Source organism: Dryobates pubescens, chromosome 17, assembly GCF_014839835.1.
Source record: "Dryobates pubescens isolate bDryPub1 chromosome 17, bDryPub1.pri, whole genome shotgun sequence".
In the NCBI taxonomy this organism is placed as follows: domain Eukaryota; kingdom Metazoa; phylum Chordata; class Aves; order Piciformes; family Picidae; genus Dryobates; species Dryobates pubescens.
The window spans coordinates 5391008-5408253 of NC_071628.1; the positions used below are offsets into that span (position 1 = coordinate 5391008).

At 55.8% G+C, this 17246-nt stretch overlaps 1 protein-coding gene across 2 annotated transcripts; it reads right to left on the bottom strand.

The window, feature by feature from the left end:
* Positions 1–992: 992 nt before the first annotated feature.
* Positions 993–15768, bottom strand: DET1 (DET1 partner of COP1 E3 ubiquitin ligase). 2 transcript variants are annotated; one of them, XM_054168847.1, is made up of 5 exons: positions 15737–15768; positions 13901–15009; positions 9093–9283; positions 6662–6853; positions 993–1193 (listed from the first exon to the last, which is right to left on the bottom strand). In XM_054168847.1, exons 2-5 carry the CDS (start codon positions 14981–14983, stop codon positions 1004–1006), a joined length of 1656 nt encoding a protein of 551 aa, XP_054024822.1. In that variant the 5' UTR covers positions 14984–15009; positions 15737–15768; the 3' UTR covers positions 993–1003. The 2 variants fall into 2 exon arrangements, with proteins under 2 accessions (XP_054024822.1, XP_054024821.1); XM_054168846.1 differs by lacking the exon at positions 15737–15768 and adding an exon at positions 15472–15705.
* Positions 15769–17246: the final 1478 nt, after the last annotated feature.

Genomic DNA, 17246 nt, shown 5'->3' on the forward strand with positions numbered 1-17246 from the left:
TACCAACTCTTCACACTCACACTTCCAACGTGCAGGAGGATGCCTGCAGCTGGGTTTCCCCACCTCTGGGCAGCAGAGCTGGCAGATGGCCATGAGGATTCACCAACTGGGCTGCAGAAAAGTCCTTCCAACATCAGCAAGGAGCTGCTGGTGCTCCCCACACGCCCTTCCCAGCCACCCATCTTCCTTCTGTGTCCACCTCCTGGTGCACTGGAGGCACCACCAGCTGCCCTGGCTTCCTGGTGCTGAGACACCACCTTCCACTCTGGAGCTCTTCCAGATGCTAAGGCACAAAGACTAAGCGACTTGCATAGAGTCAGGAGCACAGCTCATGTCCCTCCCCTGCAGTGAACTTCTCACACCTCTTCTGCCTGACCTCTTGCATATTAAAACCACGTGAGCACATTGTGCAGATAAGAACAGGACTTCAGCTAGCACTGAAGACACAAACAAGGGGTAGCTGAACTGCTAAAGCCCTCTCCACGGCTCCCATCCCTTCCCCGTGTGCGTGTCTCAGCAAGGCAGCAGAGCACCAGCACAGGACGGAGCACTCCACAAACGTGTTGCAATGCTCCACCTTTACCACCCTAAGAGCTTCAACAGGGGAGCAAGAGGACAAGGAAAGCTGCCCCCTCCCACCCCCCACCCCGGGGAACACCAGGAAAGCTGTGCCCTTCCCGCCCCCCCCCCCCGGGAACAGCAGGCAAGCTGCCTCAGCTATGCCTCCTTCACCACCAGGAAGAGGGCACAAGAGCAGCGATGGCTGCGGTGGGAGCACCGCGGTACGGAGAGGGTGGGAAGGAACATTCAGACGCGCAAGGCCAGCGGATCCGCTCCCCCCAGCTGAGGGCCCCGCGGGAGGCTGGCAGCCCGGAGCTCCCGAGTCGGGGCGGTGCTTGAGCCCAGCGACGGTCGGGTTTGCGGGAGGCGCCAGCCCGCGGCTCCGGAGAGCCGGAGCCAAGGGGAGCGGCCGGCCCCGGCCGTGCCCCCCGCCCGCCCCCCGCTAGGTGCAGCTGTGCCTCATGTGGAAGTTGACCACGTACTCGGCGTTGGTGCGCTGCACCGAGATGGCGAAGGGCTCGAAGGGGTGGAAGGTGAAGGCCACCAGGCGCCGCACGGTGTGGTTGATGGGGCGGCCCAGCAGCCCCGCCTGGATCTCGAACTTGAGCAGCCCCGAGTCGCGGGCGTAGAACCTGCGGGCGACACACACGGCGCTGACGGCTCCGCGCAGCCGCCCCCCGGGCACAGCAAGCGGGGTGGGGGCTGCGCCGAGGAAGTTTCCCCCCCTCCAGCTCTTGCGTAGCAGAACGTAAACGAATTGCTACTGGATGGAAAGATAATCAGACTCACAGCACCGACCAGGCTGGAAAAGACCGCAGAGATCATCGAGTCCAACCTCGCACCCAGCACCCCCTGGCAACTAACCATGGCTCCAAGTGCCACATCCAATCCCTTTTTGAACACTTCCAGGTGTTCACCACCTCCCTGGGCAGCACATTCCGAAGGCAAATTACTCTTTCTGGGAAGAACTTTCTCCTCACCTCCAGCCTAAACCTCCCCTGGCACAGCTTCAGACTGTGTCCTCTTGTTCTGCCACAGGCTGCCTGGAAGAGCCCAACCCCCACCTGGCTACAACCTCCCTTCAGGGAGTTGTAGGCAGCAAGAAGGTCTCCCCTGAGCCTCCTCTTCTCCAGGCTAAGCAACCCCAGCTCCCTCAGCCTCTGCTCACAGGGCTGTGCTCCAGACCCCTCCCCAGCTCTGTTGCCCTTCTCTGGACACCTTCAAGTCTCTCAATGTCCTTCTTCAACTGAGGGGCCCAGAACTGGACACAGGACTCAAGGTGTGGCCTAACCAGTGCTGAGCACAGGGCACAATGACTTCCCTGCTCCTGCTGGCCACACTGTTCCTGATGCAGACCAGGATGCCATTGGCCTTCTTGGCCACCTGGGCACACTGCTGGCTCTTGTTCAGCCTATTGTCAACCAGTACCCCCAGGTCCCAACTCTCTGCTCTTTGTCTTGTCCCATGTAGAGGGGGGAGCAAAGGGAGCAGGGTGGGGGAAGCTATCAGTAGGCACCTGGTTATACCTGTACATATTGCATATCTTATTCACTGCATTCCATATTTAGATTGCAGTTTTGCCTGTAAATAGAGCTTCATGTGCTTTCTAACTGAGCTGGTCTGGCAATTTCATGTTGAGGGGAAACTTTCAACCCACCACACAGTCTTCCTGCCCATGGCAGGGGGGTTGGAGCTCGATGATCCTTGAGGTCCCTTCCAACCTTAACAATTCTATGATTCTTCAATCTCTGGAACTCTCCCAGGGGCAGGTCCATAGCTGGCTGGCTCTTGGCTGTAAAGAGAACTCCCTCCTCAGGCAGCTTGTGTAGAGAAGGCTAATTTCATTTTAGTACCATCAGGGAGAGAACTCTGCCTGCCATTTGGTGAGGCTCTGGAATAGGCTGTCCAGGGAAGCTGTGGATGCCTCCTGCCTGGGAGTGTTCAAAGCCAGGCTGGATGAAGCCTTGAGCAGCTCACACTCTGTGTGAGAGGTGCCCCTGCCCATGGTGGGGAGGTTGGAGTAGATGAGCTCTGAGGTCCCTTCCAACTTGAGCCATTCTGTAATTGATTTTAGTGAACATGACTTCACAAGGGGGAACAAGTTTGGTCCAGCCCCCATCTGTGCTGGCTTTTCACCCCCAATGCAGGCTGCTCCCCTTGACCCCTAAGGCAGATCCACTGTACAGAACAGAGCTCATTTCCCTTAGCAAATGCCTTTACTCCAAGTGCAAGACCACCCTTTCCCTCTCCTGCTGCTGCCAGACAAGCTTTACCCTGCTGCTCTTCTGCCTCTTCATGTCCCCATTCAGTTGGGGAAAGTGAACAGCTGGACCCAAGTCTGCTCAGGGTGCCAAACTGCACACCACAGCTCAAGCAAGGCTTTGCAGCTCCTTCTAGATTTCCATCCAAAAAAGCAGTAACAAAACAGGCTGGGCAGGAAGTGCCTGGTGGATCACACTCAACAATCAGAGCAGGTGCAGAGGCCAAGGGAAACTTCTCATCCTTCTGCTGTCACCCACAAACCTGCCTGTGGGTCAAGCTCCCTGGTGTCTCCCACCAGGTGAGTTCTGGAGCAGAGCTCCAGCACAAAGCAAACAGCACCAGGGGGCTGAGGCAGGAAGCTCTTTGCTTCTTGAACCTTCCCTGCAGGCTTTGTGTAACCAACCTAAGGCCAGGTAACACTACTGTCCTGTGACTCCCAGCCTCCAAGGGCTTGGTGGAGGTTGCTGGATGTGGAACCTTCTCAAAGCAGCTGGGCTCTAACTCAAGCCCCCGCAGCCCGAGGCTGCCTTAGCTCCCCAGCCCATTTCAGCTGCCCTTCCAGTTTCAGGCACAAAATGGCCATTTTGTCTCCCAGCTGTTCCTTTTCCCCACCATCACTTAGTCCATGTGGCTACTCTGCATTTCCCCCTGGTTTTTAACTCAGGGAATGCTTTTAATCTCCGAGCTCATCTCCCCCCTCCCCTGCCAGCAGGGCGATGCACTCAGCGCTCAGCCTGGCAGAAGGGGTGATGACAGAGAGAGGCAGTGCTGCTTCAGGAGCAGACACACTCCACATTTTAACAACCCAGCCCTATTGAGAACCTCATGTTCTTCCTGGAGGGCCACTCTCCTCTCCCTTCTCCTGAATCAGAGTGCCAGGCAGCCCTGCCTGAAAATTGCACACAAGAACCCAGCGAGAGAGTCACAATCTTGGTATTTGGCTTTTCAAAAGGCCCTTTCCCTCCCACACAAGGCTGGCTATGCAGAGGGTCATTCTTTAAATAAAGCACAGTCCCTTGTCTGCTTCTCTCCCTCTCTCCCTCCCCAATTCACAATAATTTACTCCTCAAGATGAAGCTCCCTGTAATCTCCAAGATGTGCTCAGGTTGGTATTTTTAAATGCAGTTTTAAAAGAGCTCTGCAATCAGAGGCCATTTCCATGGGCTCTCACTCTGGGGATGAATTAGGCACTGCAATATACAATTGTATGTCAACAGAAACAGCAAGAGCAGCCTTTTCAAACTCCATGAAAATGGAAGAGTTAGCTGCAGACCCAATTTTTTTTTTTTTTTTGGTTAAATGGCTCCTTGTTAGCCCTCCAGATGGATTTTAGAGACCCCCTACCACAGGGAAGGCTGTGTTAGAGCCTCTTCCTCTCAAGTGCCATCATTTCACCCACTGGATCTCTCTTCAAGCCTCCTGAAAAGCCACTGGAAGGCGGTGGTGCCGGGGAACCTGAAGCCCTTCCTGCCCGAGGGCAAGCCAAGCGCTGGTCTTTCAAGCAGCCAGAGCTGAGGGTTGACCCTCCTGGGCTGCAGGAAGGCACAAAGGGTTAAAAGGACACCCAAGACCTGGAGGTCTTCCTGTCTTCACACAGATTGGGACACTTGTAGCTTCAGAAGGCTTCTGCATTCCAGCCAGTAATAGGACTTAGGATTACAAACGCTGTGGCCCTCCACCTCCAAGCCCTCCAAGCACACCAGGCAGCAGCGGTTATTTCGTTAAGCCTTTTGCTTTGCATGGGAGAAAGGCAGCGGAAGGGCTTCAGCTGCTGAACGGTGAAGGTTAACGCCTCAGCTTCTGCTTACTTCTCCCCACCACCCCACCCCCCCCCCCCCAAAAAAAAAAGCCAGGAGCCCCACTGCTCAGAGGCACTATTCAGGTCCTAATTGACTCCGCACAGCTTTTGAGCTCTAAAAGCCCTGGCTCTGAGCTGCCGGGTTGCTCAGGGCAGGAGGGAAGGTGGGACTTGGCTTTGTTTACTACAAAGACTTAACCGCAGCAAACGACTGCGGTTTGGCTCCCTTTTGTCTGCAGGAGCCCACGGGCAGGTTGGCTGCTGGCAGACAACTGCTGCCCTGCAAGTTTTTCCCAACGTCAAGCGTGGCAAGGGGGAAAAGGGCAAGCTTTTCTCGGCAGATAACATGGGAGCTGGAGATCAAACCGAATCGTACAGGCAGGAAAATTCAATTAAATATACATAATTTGGGAATTGAGTGCCCAGGAATAATCAGAGCTTCCCTGCCACCTGAGTCGGGGCCAAGGGAGACATGAAACCACTTTTTGAGAGTGCACTGATGGAAACAGAAGTTGGGAAACCGGCCAGAACGGCCTCCCTAGGCTGCCTGAGCCCCCAACGTGTGTGCAGTCACTAAACAAAGCACTTAGGCACTGCAGGCTCTCTTTGTTTCCAGAGCATAGGTTTGCTTTTGCAGCACTCTCTAAGTGGAAGGATTCTTCTGCCTGGAGAACCCAGCCTCTCTGAGAGCCTTTCAGCCTGGAGATGGTGAGGTTTTAACCACTGCTACTCGCAGCCAAGAGATGGAAATAAACAGACCTGGGGTTTCTACGAGCAGCATTGCAAACCTCCCCAAGCTCTGATTTATTCCTTCTGCCAGCATCAAAGACCTGGGCAGAAGAGGCAGAAGACTGGCCCTAAAATTCCCACCAGAGCAACAAATTTCCTGCAGCTCCCTGAAAGGAGCATGGAGTACAGCTCCCAGGATGAGAACTGTAAGTAAGGGAAGTCTGAAAACAGCTAACCCCACCCCCCCTAAATCAATGCCACAAGCACTCCAAGCAACACCTCAGCCAGCTGCTCTTCTGCTCACAGGACAAACTAGCTCAATGCACAGGCTCAAAGGAGCAGGAAAGAAGGCATCCAGAACAGGATCACTCTGCAGCATAAATGCAACAAAAGGAGGAGGAACAAAAGCATTCACACAGGTGAGGCTCAGGCTTCACAAGCCAGTCCCTCCCCAGGACAGCTGAAGGAGAGAGGACCTGAAGATCCCTCCTACAGGTACAAGTTACTGCCAGGAGAGAGGCAAACTTTGTGGGACTGCTGAAACAAAGCCTCTAGTGAAAGGATTTCCTAAAAAGGTCTCAACCTGCTCCTCTTCCCTGCCCATCTGACAGCACAAGGGGCTGTAGAGCTACTCTCACACTGCTCTGCTCACATACAATGGGCTGGGTTGGAAGGGACCTCCAGAGGTCATCCAGTCATAGAATCAATAAGGTTGGAAAAGACCTCAAAGATCATCAAGTTCAACCTCTCACCCAAGACCTCATGGCTACCAAACCATGGCACCAAGTGCCACATCCAATCCCCTCTTGAACACCTCTTTCTCCTCACCTCCAGCCTAAACTTCCCCTGGTGCAGCTTCAGACTGTGTCCTCTTGTTCTGGTGCTGCTTGCCTGGGAGAAGAGACCAACCCCCACCTGGCCACAACCACCATTCAGGGAGTTGTAGACAGCAATAAGGTCTCCCCTGAGCCTCCTCTTCTCCAGGCTAAGCAACCCCAGCTCCCTCAGCCTCTCCTCACAGGGCTGTGCTCCAGACCCCTCCCCAGCCTCACTGCCCTTCTGTGGACACATTCAAGAGCCTCAATGTCCTTCTTCAATTGAGGGGCCCACAACTGGACACAGGACTCCAACCTCCTGTGCAGTAAGCAGGGATATCCTCAGCTAGATCAGGCTGCCCAGAGCCCTGCCAAGCCTCACTCTGAATTATCTCCAGGGATGGAGCCTCAACCACCTCCCTGGGCAACCTGTCGCAGTGTCCTCTCAGGGTGCAAGACTTGTTCCTAACATTTAGCTTCCCAGCCCATTCCATACCTTATAGGGTGATCTCCACAGGTCTTGGGCCTCTCCATGACTGACACCCACTTGTCATCATAGCTGAAGAGGGAGAGGTCGAGGTAGGGGCTGCCACTGTAGGACTGGGCACTGATGGGGAGCTGGCCCAGCAGCCTCCGCACGGCCTCCGTGTGCCCTCCGTACTTGGCATTCACGATGGTGTCTTTGAACCTGCAGCAAAGCAAGGAGCAGGTTTTACTCACAAAGGCCACAGGTGAAGAGCTCAGCTGAAAGGAACTGAGAAGGAAACAAACTGATAAGCACAAAAATAAAACCCCCAACCAAACCACCAAGCCAGCAGCAGTGTGAAGGACTGGAGCAGCTCGTTTCCCGAGATGATGGATGGCAGCAGCTCAAACCTCAACCAGTCCTGGTGACCTTTGTTTATCCTCCCTCATCATTACTGTTTCTGCTCTGGAAGTTCAAACTGACAGAAGGACAACGCTGCCTACCCACAAGGTCTGGCCCCAGCTGCTCTGCAGTACAGGAAATGAAGAGGATCAGGAACAGGGAGAGGTGGATTAGCAGCTAATCAGTCAAGCCAAGCTTTACCACGAAGCCTGGCAAAAGCATAAGCAGAAGCCAGAGGGTTTCCCAGTAACAGCTGAGTGCTTAATGTCAGCCTGAGAATCTCCCTCTCTCTGGCCACTACATGTGTAAAGGGAGAAACCTTAGCTCAGGAGGAACCTTGACAAGAAGCCTAAATCTCTTCAGAAACTACAGCAAGCTGAGAAGTTCTTCCTGGAGGAGAGGTTAAGCCAGGCTGGATTTCTCTTTCTAAGGAAAAACTTGAGCTTTTCATGTGCAAGAGCAGCCAGCTGGATGTCACACATGAAGGAGGGTAAAACAGTTCCCTTTGACCAGGAGCACTCAGCCAAAAGCTCTGTGGATTATGCTTCATCATACTTTGCTATGGAAATCAAACCCTCCTGATGCAGGCCCTCGTGGGCAAGGGGCTGAGAAGATTCCTCTCTCTACTTCTACACAAGGCAGGAGCTGCTCCTCAGGTGGCTGTGGTGAGCCCTCTCATTCTCTCTCCCACAAAGCATTAAGGATTTCCTGACAGGCAGCTCTAGAAAGTTACAGACACAGCCAACTTGCCCTTCCTTCCCTGACGTCAAGCTAGAATCAACAGGAGCCTCATGCCTCTAAGTGATTGCCAAGTACCCTGGATGATGTGAAACAAGTCACTGGGAGAACAAAATACCCTGAGTCACCCAAAAATGTATTCCAAGAGGAACAACACTCTGCCTCATTAAAACCACAGCTGACTGCTAAGAGCATATTCTAGAAACCCAGGTTATTTTGATACCTTGCTCAGCTGCCACAATAGGGAAATTCATCAGCCCAGACCTTTCTCCTACCTAGCACAGCTTGATGAGACTCAGAAGCTTCTGATTGATGGTGGAGAAAACACTGCAGAAGAGTCTGGTGCACACTAAACTCAGGGAATGCCACTTGGCAAACCACATTCCATTGGACAGCACTAACACCTTGACTAATCTTATCTGCAGGGAGCAGAGCTGCTGGGCAGGAACACTTTGGAAAGCTCCAGCAGAGTTACTGTGGAAGGAGAGCTTTCTCTCCAGATCTCTCTTCCTGCTTGCCACTGCTTTGTTCCTTCATGCTACAAGACAGATACTGTGAGGACAGGCTGAGGGAGCTGGGGTTGGTCAGCCTGGAGAAGAGAAGACTCCAGGGGCACCTTAGGTATTGTGCTGGGCTGCAGCCAGAGGAGTGTGGCCAGCAGGGTGGGAGAGGGGATTCTGCCCCTTGACTCTGCTGAGACCCCACCTCCAATCCTGCCTCCAGTTCTGGTGTCCCCAGCATAAGGAGGACACAGAGCTGTTGGAGTGAGTCCAGAGGAGGACCACAAAGATGATCCAAGGGCTGGAACACCCCTGCTATGAGGACAGGATGAGGCAGCTGAGGGTGTTCAGCCTGGAGAAGACTCCAGGGGCACCTTAGAGCTGCCTTCCAATAGCTGAAGGGATCCTGCAGGAAAGCTGCAGAGGGACTTCTCCTGAGGGTGTCTAGAGACAGGAGAAGGGGGAATGGTTTGATGCTGAGGCAGAGCAGGGTTAGACTGAGGCTGAGGAAGAAGTTCTTCAGCAGGAGGGTGGTGAGACTCTGGAATAGGCTGCCCAGGGAGGCTGTGGCTGCCTCCTGCCTAGGGGTGTTGAAGGCCAGGCTGGATGAGGCCTTGAGCAGCTGAGTCTAACTGAGAGGTGTCCTGCCAAGGCAGGGAGCTTGGAGCAGATGATCTCTGAGGTCTCTTCCAACCTGAGCCCTCATATGAATAGGAGATGAGATGCATGAGGCTGGGAGATGGAGCATGTGGAAGGCAGGGTGGCTGGGGGGTGGCAGCAGCCCCCAGCAGCCGGCAGAGAGCGCACTGCCGAGGGCTCACCGGCGCTGGATCTGCCTGGCAAAGTTGTTGCTGGAGGCGGAGCAGGGGAACTGGACGGCCTCGCTGTGCAGGGTGGCGTTCCTGAAGAGGTCACAGAAGTTCTCAAACAGCTCCAGCAGCTCATCAGACGTGTTCTCAAACACAGCAATGACCTCTGTGCTCACCATGTTGTACACCACGAAGAAGGAGGGCTGGGGAGAGAGGCAGAGGCAGCAGTTACCAGGGAGGGCAGAGGTGGGGGAAGCTCTCCCACTTCCTTCTCCCCCCACGACACCACAGCCCCTAGCCCCAACCTCCCTGCAGCACAGGAGAACCTCACAGCCCCACACTAATTCATTCTGCTCTTCAAATGCCTCAACAGGAACCAAATTATCCCCCTCTTGACTGTGATTATTTAGGAAGCCAACCTAATAGGCTTCCCATTTCTTTCGGCTCAAACTGGCTGTCAAAACTTCTGCTTTCTCCTCCTCTCTGCCCTTCACCAAATCCAAAACACTTCCTGAAGGAGCCAAATTCAATTCTTACTCCTGCTGACAGAATTATTTGCAATCCAGAGCTAGCTGGCCACAAATTATTGCTGTCCTTTGTGGGGGAACATTATTTTCTTCCACCTTCTTAATATTTCCATCACCCAGAGATGAGTCTTTTCAGTCTGCTGTGCACTACACTACTGCTCACAAAAGACTGTGCCCTCCAGGTACCCTGCTGGCACAAAAAGGGGAATCAGAGACATTAATGTCTCCATTCAGGCCCAGTGTCCTCCTGAGAAAGGGCTCAGGTACTGTGCTGGGCTGCAGCCAGAGGAGTGTGGCCAGCAGGGTGAGAGAGGGGGTTCTGCCCCTTGACTCTGCTGAGACCCCACCTCCAATCCTGCCTCCAGTGCTGGTGTCCCCAGCATAAGAACACAGAGCTGTCGGAGTGAGTCCAGAGGAAGACCACAAAGATGATCCAAGGGCTGCAGCACCTCTGCTACGAGGACAGGATGAGGCAGCTGAGGGTGTTCAGCCTGGAGAAGACTCCAGGGGCACCTTAGAGCTGCCTTCCAATAGCTAAAGGGATCCTGCAGGAAGGCTGCAGAGGGACTTCTCCTGAGGGTGTCTAGAGACAGGACAAGAGGGAATGGTTTGATGCTGAGGGAGAGCAGGGTCAGACTGGAGCTGAGGAGGAAGTTCTTCAGCAGGAGGGTGGTGAGACTCTGGAATAGGCTGCCCAGGGAGGCTGTGGCTGCCTCCTGCCTGGGGGTGTTGAAGGCCAGGCTGGATGAGGCCTTGAGCAGCTGAGTCTAGTTGAGAGGTGTCCCTGCCCATGGTGGGGAGGTTGGAGCAGATGATCTCTGAGGTCCTTTCTAACCTGAGCCATTGTGTGACTGGCAATGGCAGTGCTTCATGACATGAAGGAGCAAGAAATTCAGGAACAAGGTGACATTGTGGCAGCACACCTACCTCAAAGGGCAACAGCATTGCCATCCCATTGAGAAAGGGCAGATTTAATCCTTGGTCATCAAAGGCAGCTTTTGTCAGAGACAGGAAGGCTGACACATCAGCACCCCACAGCCAGAGCCTGCCTCTCCTCCAAAGGGAGCCAATTCCCATGGTACATGCACACATCTGCTTAAATCCCCTGTCAATAAAGGCCCTTGCTGGATGCTTCACCTCCCCTCCCAAGCAATGCTCAGGGATGATGGCAAGCACACTGCCCACCCCACCCACTTGCAAACATCACAAGGGTTTGTTTGGTTTACAGCCCCAAAATAAAACTGTGATAACACAAAGCCAGCCCCCACACGTCAAAAGGAAGCACAGCAGATGAGGTTACTCACTAAACCTCTGCCTGAGGGAAGGGAAGCCCTTCTGAAACACAGGGCTGCAACAGAGCAAAATGAGGGGAGACAGCAGGAGAAACTCTTTCCATCCCTGGCAATTGCAGGGAGTGTCCTCCAAGCTTAAAGAAAAATGGTCCTTTCCCAGGTCAAGATGCAGACATCAACAGGAAGTCCCTGAGCAGAGAACTGCCCTCCCTGCAGCACCTGGGACGCCAGCAAAACACCAGCACAGCTCAAGTGGCAGGAGCTGAGTGCCACAGAAGTCTCACAGCAAAGCTGGCAGGTCCAGCACCACCAGCCCAGAACAAACCCCCAGCCCCACATCAACAGGATTCACTTCAGATCCCCCCAGGGATAAACAGTGACTTCCTTCACCTTCTTGGCAGAGAGGCCAGAGGGAAGAGCCTGAAATTGGGTGAAACCTCAAAGGCCTCTCTGACAGATGAAAGCAAACCAGGATCTTTCCATGTTTGGTGAGCCAAGTTTTCAGCAGCAAGCCCTAACCCAGAGCATGCATTCAGGCAGCTCTGCAGAGACTGCTCCACATCTGGAATGATCTCCTGAAAGAGCTGAGCAAAGAGCTGCTCTTCCTCCAGCACAAAACACACTGCCTGAGGAATGCTGCAAGCAACCCCCAACCTGCACCTCAACACTTTGCCAACCTGGTTAATTCTGTTCTGCTCTCAGGTGAAGAGAAGCAAGAGCAGGTTGCAGCAAAGCAGCACAGAAGCCTTGGGATCTGCAGCAGAGAGCAGAGCCTACCACAAACATCCGCAGCAGGGTCAGGAGCACCATTCCAGCGATCAGCACCCAGCAGAATGCTGCAGGCCACTTCCACAAAGCTTCAGTGTTCCCATGAATGGGTAAAATGTATCAGATGAAGGCTGACCTGTTCCATCCCAAAGGAACTGCCCCAAATGAGCACTACTGAGGAGAAAAACAGAAGAAACCAAGAGTCCTCTGTTGTATCCTGGGCTGCAGCCAGAGGATGTGGCCAGCAGGGTGAGAGAGGGGATTCTGCCCCTTGACTCTGTTGATACCCTACCTCAAATCCTGCCTCTGCTTCTGGTGTCCCCAGCATGAGGACACAGAGCTGGTGGAATGAATCCAGAGGAGGCCACAAAGATGATCCAAGGGCTGCAGCACCTCTGCTATGAGGACAGGCTGAGGGAGCTGGGGTTGGTCAGCCTGGAGAAGACTCGACTCCAGGGGCACCATAGAGCTACAGCTGAAGGGATCCTGCAGGAAGGCTGCAGAGGGACTTTTTCTGAGGGTGCCAAGCAAGGGCAAGGGGGAACGGTTTGAAGCTGAGGCAGGTTAGAGCTAGACTGAATCTGAGGAAGAAGTTCTTCAGTAGGAGGGTGGTGAGACTGTGGAATAGGCTGCCCAGGGAGGCTGTGGCTGCCTCCTGCCTGGGGGTGTTGAAAGCCAGGTTGGATGAGGCCTTGAGCAGCTGAGTCTAGTTGAGAGGTGTCCCTGCCCATGGTGGGGAGGTCAGAGCAGATGATCACTGGGGTCCCCTTCCAACCTGAGGAAGCATTAGACTAGGGCAATACAAGAACAACTGCCTATTTCTTCTAGGATCTTATGTCCTGGATCTGGCAAAGACAGGGAGAAAAAGAAGGGTATGGAAGGAAAACAAAGATCTAAGGAGTAATCAGACCTGGATGCTGCACTGGAGATTGATTACAGTATCTTGCTGAACACTTTCTAGAGCATAAACCCCAGACTGAAGGAGGAGAACAGGTTCAAAACAACATCCTTCCCAGCTTCAGAGCTCAAAACCTGACTACCACTCTCCCAGGAGTAAGAGGAGATGATCAAGCTGCAGGAAGGACCCAGCAGTGACTGAGCTATGTTTGCTCTTATTTGACTTCTTTAGTGCTTAAACTGAAAGGAGAAGCAGTTGGCACATTAAGTAGATCCAAGAGCTGCTACTCCAGTTCCAAGAGATCATAAACACTATGAAGCCTGCAAGAGTAAGGATGTAGGCAGGCCACAAAAGGCAGTTCTCCTGGGGGAACAAATGAAGGCTATTATAGCTGAAAGCCATGCTTGAAGGTAGAGGAGAAAAGGGAGAGACCACCTCTACAGTCTAAGTGTAGTACCTGAAGAAGCAGCTAACATAAAATTAGCTGGGGATGTGGGAGGGCAAGAGGGTTCTAAATGTATCTAGCAGGAGAGGGAACAATCCCTGGAGAAAGGGGAAGGGATAACCACATCAGATCATTTCCCTCTCCTTTTTAGTGGAGAAGGAAGCACTGAAATGGAGAACAAAAGGTAAGAGAGGTATTCAGCATCAAGAGGTGTCAAACCTTCCCACAGTGATGCACACAGAAAACAGACATCTAGGGAGCAACAGCTGCCTTCCAGCACCTGAAGGGATCCTGCAGGAGGGCTGCAGGGGTACTTTTCATCAGGGTGTCTAGAGACAGGACAAGGGGAAATGGTTTGAAGCTGAGGCAGAGCAGGGTTAGACTGGAGCTGAGGAAGAAGTTCTTCAGTAGGAGGGTGGTGAGACTCTGGAATAGGCTGCCGAGGGAGGCTGGGCCTGCCTCCTCTCTGGGGGTGTTGAAGGCCAGGCTGGATGAGGCCTTGAGCAGCTGAGTCTAGTTGAGAGGTGTCCTGCCAAGGCAGGGAGCTTGGAGTAGATGATCTCTGAGGTCCTTTCCAACCTGAGCCATTGTGTGACTGGCAATGGCAGTGTTCCATGACATGAAGGAGCAAGAAATTCAGGCACAAGGTGACATTGTGGCAGCACAGCTACCTCAAAGGGCAACAGCATTGCCATCCCATTGAGAAAGGGCAGATTGGTGGAGAGGTTGGAGTAAACAACCTCTGAGATCCCTTCCACCCTGAGCCATCCTATGGTTCTCCAAAGACCGAAGCCCAGGGGATCCCAAACAACATCCACAGCCCCTGCTAACCAGGGCAGCTCACAGCACTGCACCTGCCCCAGAGCAAGCAGGAGGGAGGCAGGCAGTACCTGGGAGGGATCTGTGACCCGCAGAGTGACCACGTCCTCGCTGGTGTACTTGATGAACAGGTGGTTCTCATCCAGCAGCTGCATCTTCCACATGCGCAGCTGCCGCAGCTGATCGAAGTACTGGAAGAACCTCCGCTTGGCGATAGCGCTCCCGTCCTGCTCGGCCCTCCTCCACAGGTACACCAGCAGCCTGTGCTTCAAGGAGTTGATGAAGGGCTCTTTGTAGGGGTTGGCCATCCCCGTCTGGCTGTCCCGCTGCACCTCGGGGTACACGGCGGACAGGGTGAGGAGGTCGTCCTCGTAGCAGAAGCGGCCGATGGTGCGCACGTCGATGAAGGTACCCTCGGGCGTCACCTGGAAGACGTGGATGGTCTGCTGCTGCACCGAGAGGATGGCCAGGATGTTCTTGTAGAGGTACAGCCCCTGGTTGTGGGACAGGATGACTTTGTCGCACTTGAAAGTCCGCGTGTCGCAGAGCCGGCCCGTGTGGAGGTCGATGATGTGCAAGGAGTAGTCCTCCAAGGGGGAGCGAGGGTTGGGGGTCACCGACTCGCTGTTGCGGTAGACCTCGAAGAAGGGGGGGTGGGGCTCCTCGGGCAGGTAGGCAGCGGAGCCCACGATCACGTAGCGGCAGTCGTCCGTGAACAGGCTGCACTCCCGGTTCAGGTGCTCCCCGTTGGAGGCCACGTTGGTGATGTGCAGCAGGACGAAGAAGCGCTCGAAGAGCCGCCCCCGGATGTTGACCGACCGCTGGTCGTTGCCGTTGGCCAGGATCTCCCCCTCGTAGCCCTGCAGGAGGTCTTCGGCCGCCTGGCAGCCTTGGTACTCGTAGATCTCCAGGGAGGTCTGGTCGGAGGAGAAGGCGATGAAGTAGCGGCCGTCGGGGGAGAACTTGCGCAGGAAGCAGGGAGGCTTCTCCACGTTGACCACGGTGAAGTTGGGGAAGACGTTCTGGTGGAAGACGCGCACCTGGTGCCAGTGGGTGCCAGCCTTGCCCGAGCTGATCCGGCGGCGCTCCAGGCGGTGGATGACGTTCTGGTTCTGGATGCGGCGGGGCCTGATGGTAGGGACGTCATGGTCCATGGTCACGGCTCTACTTCATCTTCCCCCTGCCAGGGAGACACCGCGTCGTGCCCTGCGACTCCACCGGGGGCAGAACTCAGGGCAGAGAGCGCCTCTTTGCACAGAGGAGGCGGGGGAAGGGTCCCACAGCACCCAAGGAGCTGAGAAGTGCAGGTATGCCTCTGGAAAAGGGGGAGCTGACGCAGGAGGGCAGCGAAAGAGGAGGTGGAGAGACCTCAGCGGGAGGTACGAGGGAAAACAGGAACTCTGAGACACCCCCAGTGTGCCAGGGGGTGATGGGACCTGCAGGCTTGTCTGCTGATGAGGGACACGTAGGAGAGGATGGGAGGAGCTGGGGAGGGCGGCAGACACAGGTAGGCACCAAGGGAATGTAGGGAGACCCAGGCACCAGAGAGGGGAGACAAGGATGATCCAGACCTGCTCGCTGACGGCAGGGGGCTGCTTGGAAAGGATGGAGGGGGCGGGCTGAGTGGCACAGGAGAGCTCACTGTGAGGCCTACGGGCCTGCCTGCTGAGCGGCGCCGTAGAGAGCCTCACGCACCCGGGGGCTGTGGGGACACACAGAGCTCCAGAGGATGCCTAGGAAAAGCTGCGGGCCCGCCTACCGCCGGCCCCCAGATTCTCCCCCTCCTTTCCGGAAGGCACACGGGGGAACTGAGGGCCGCGGCGGCCTCCTAGCCAGGCGAGGACTCCGGGAAAGGGGCACACGGTGGGGCCAGGCGCGGGGCGGGAGGAGGCCGCGACTGCGCTCACCGCTCAGGCCCGGCGCTGGGTGCCGCCGCCGCCGCCGCTCACTTTATGGCGGCCGCCATCTTGCCGCTACCGCACGACGACGACGCGGCGCGACGGGAGGGGCCTCGGCCGACTTCCGCTTCCGGCCGCGGGGCCAGCGAGGCGGTGGGGCAGGGCCAGAGTGGCAGCCAGGGGCAGCTTGCGCACCCTGGCGGCGGGAGGGGCGCGCCCGGGCCCCCGCTGCACCCGTGCGGGCTGCTTCCCCTGCACCCTGAGCAGCCCTCCCCGTGCCCTCTGGAATCCCGCACCCATCCTGCACAGGTTCTGCAGCCCCTGCACACCTGCTGCACCCATTCTACACCCAGCCTGCACCCACTCTGCGCCCCCCAGTGCTCATCCTGCAACCCAGGCACCCCATGCATCCTATCCGATCACCTCCTGCACCCATTCTTTCCCCCTATCCCTGTACCACAGGTACACCCTCCACCCTTTTGCCCCCCTTCACCCTTCCTGCACCCCATCCCAGCACTCCCTGCACCCATCCTGCACCTTGGCCACCCCATCACAGCATTCCCTTGCACCCCTCCATCCCCAGGAATCCCCTGCACCCCTGCACCCGAGTCCCCACTTGGGGACACCCAGGGGACATCAAACCTGCTGCCAGCCAGCATATTGAGGTGCACCTCAACCCTGGCATCAGCGGCAGAGATGGGGGTCACTTCTGGGCACCCCCTTTGGGCTTCTCAAGGGGATTGAAAGCTTTTTGCTAACCTGGGCTTTTAGCAGCATCCCGCCTCTCACACCGTGCATTAGCGGTGAGGGCAGCTCCGAGGGGCACTTGTCCTTCAAAGGGAAGGAAGGAGGAATGTCAGGGGGCCCTTGAGATCCATCTGCCAGCCTCTCACCAAGGCGGAGCTGCTGCACCAGCTCTTGGAGCCACTCAACCAGTGGGCACAGGAGCTGGGAGCGGGTGGTGTGAGGCAGAATGCTCAGCCCAGGGTGCTGGAGAGACTGCTGGGTGCTCCCCCTCCCTGTGGGTGCACCCCATTCCTGTGGGGTGAGTGCACCCCGTCCCTGTGGGGTGGGTGCACCCCATTCCTGTGGGGTGAGTGCACCCCATCCCTGTGGAGTGGGTGGCCCCACAGGGATGCAGCAGCTGTACTCAGCCAGCATTGGGCTGGGATGGAGCAGCCATGCTCCTTCCCCAAAGCTCTGGTTGCAATTCCCATGTGAATCCCAGGGATTCTCCATGTGTCCGGGGGTATGCTTTCGGGTCCCAGCAGCAGCAGGTGGAGCAGTACCCCATTGCCCCAGGCAACGGGACCCGGGTGGCTCCAGCTGCCTGCTGGAGGCTGGTGGTGGAAGGCAGTCTGCCTGGCACCCCTGGCAGGGGACCGTGGGGCACCAGAGGACCCTCAGGAGGACCTCCTTGCCGTTCCACCTGCCTGCCCCCTTCCCATCTCACACCCAGCAGAAGAGACACGGGATGCACCCAGTACCCTGTGTCCCTTTCCCACCTCCCCTCTGGCTC

Bases quoted from the DNA above. Each gene is read 5' to 3' on its own strand.
- DET1 (XM_054168847.1), bottom strand. From the start codon at position 14,983: ATGGACCATGACGTCCCTACCATCAGGCCCCGCCGCATCCAGAACCAG. The intron at 9,284-13,900 runs GTACTGCCTGCC...CTCTCTCCCCAG, and splicing joins GGGTCACAGATCCCTCCCAG to CCCTCCTTCTTCGTGGTGTA. The intron at 6,854-9,092 runs GTGAGCCCTCGG...GCTTTGCTGCAG, and splicing joins GCCAGGCAGATCCAGCGCCG to GTTCAAAGACACCATCGTGA.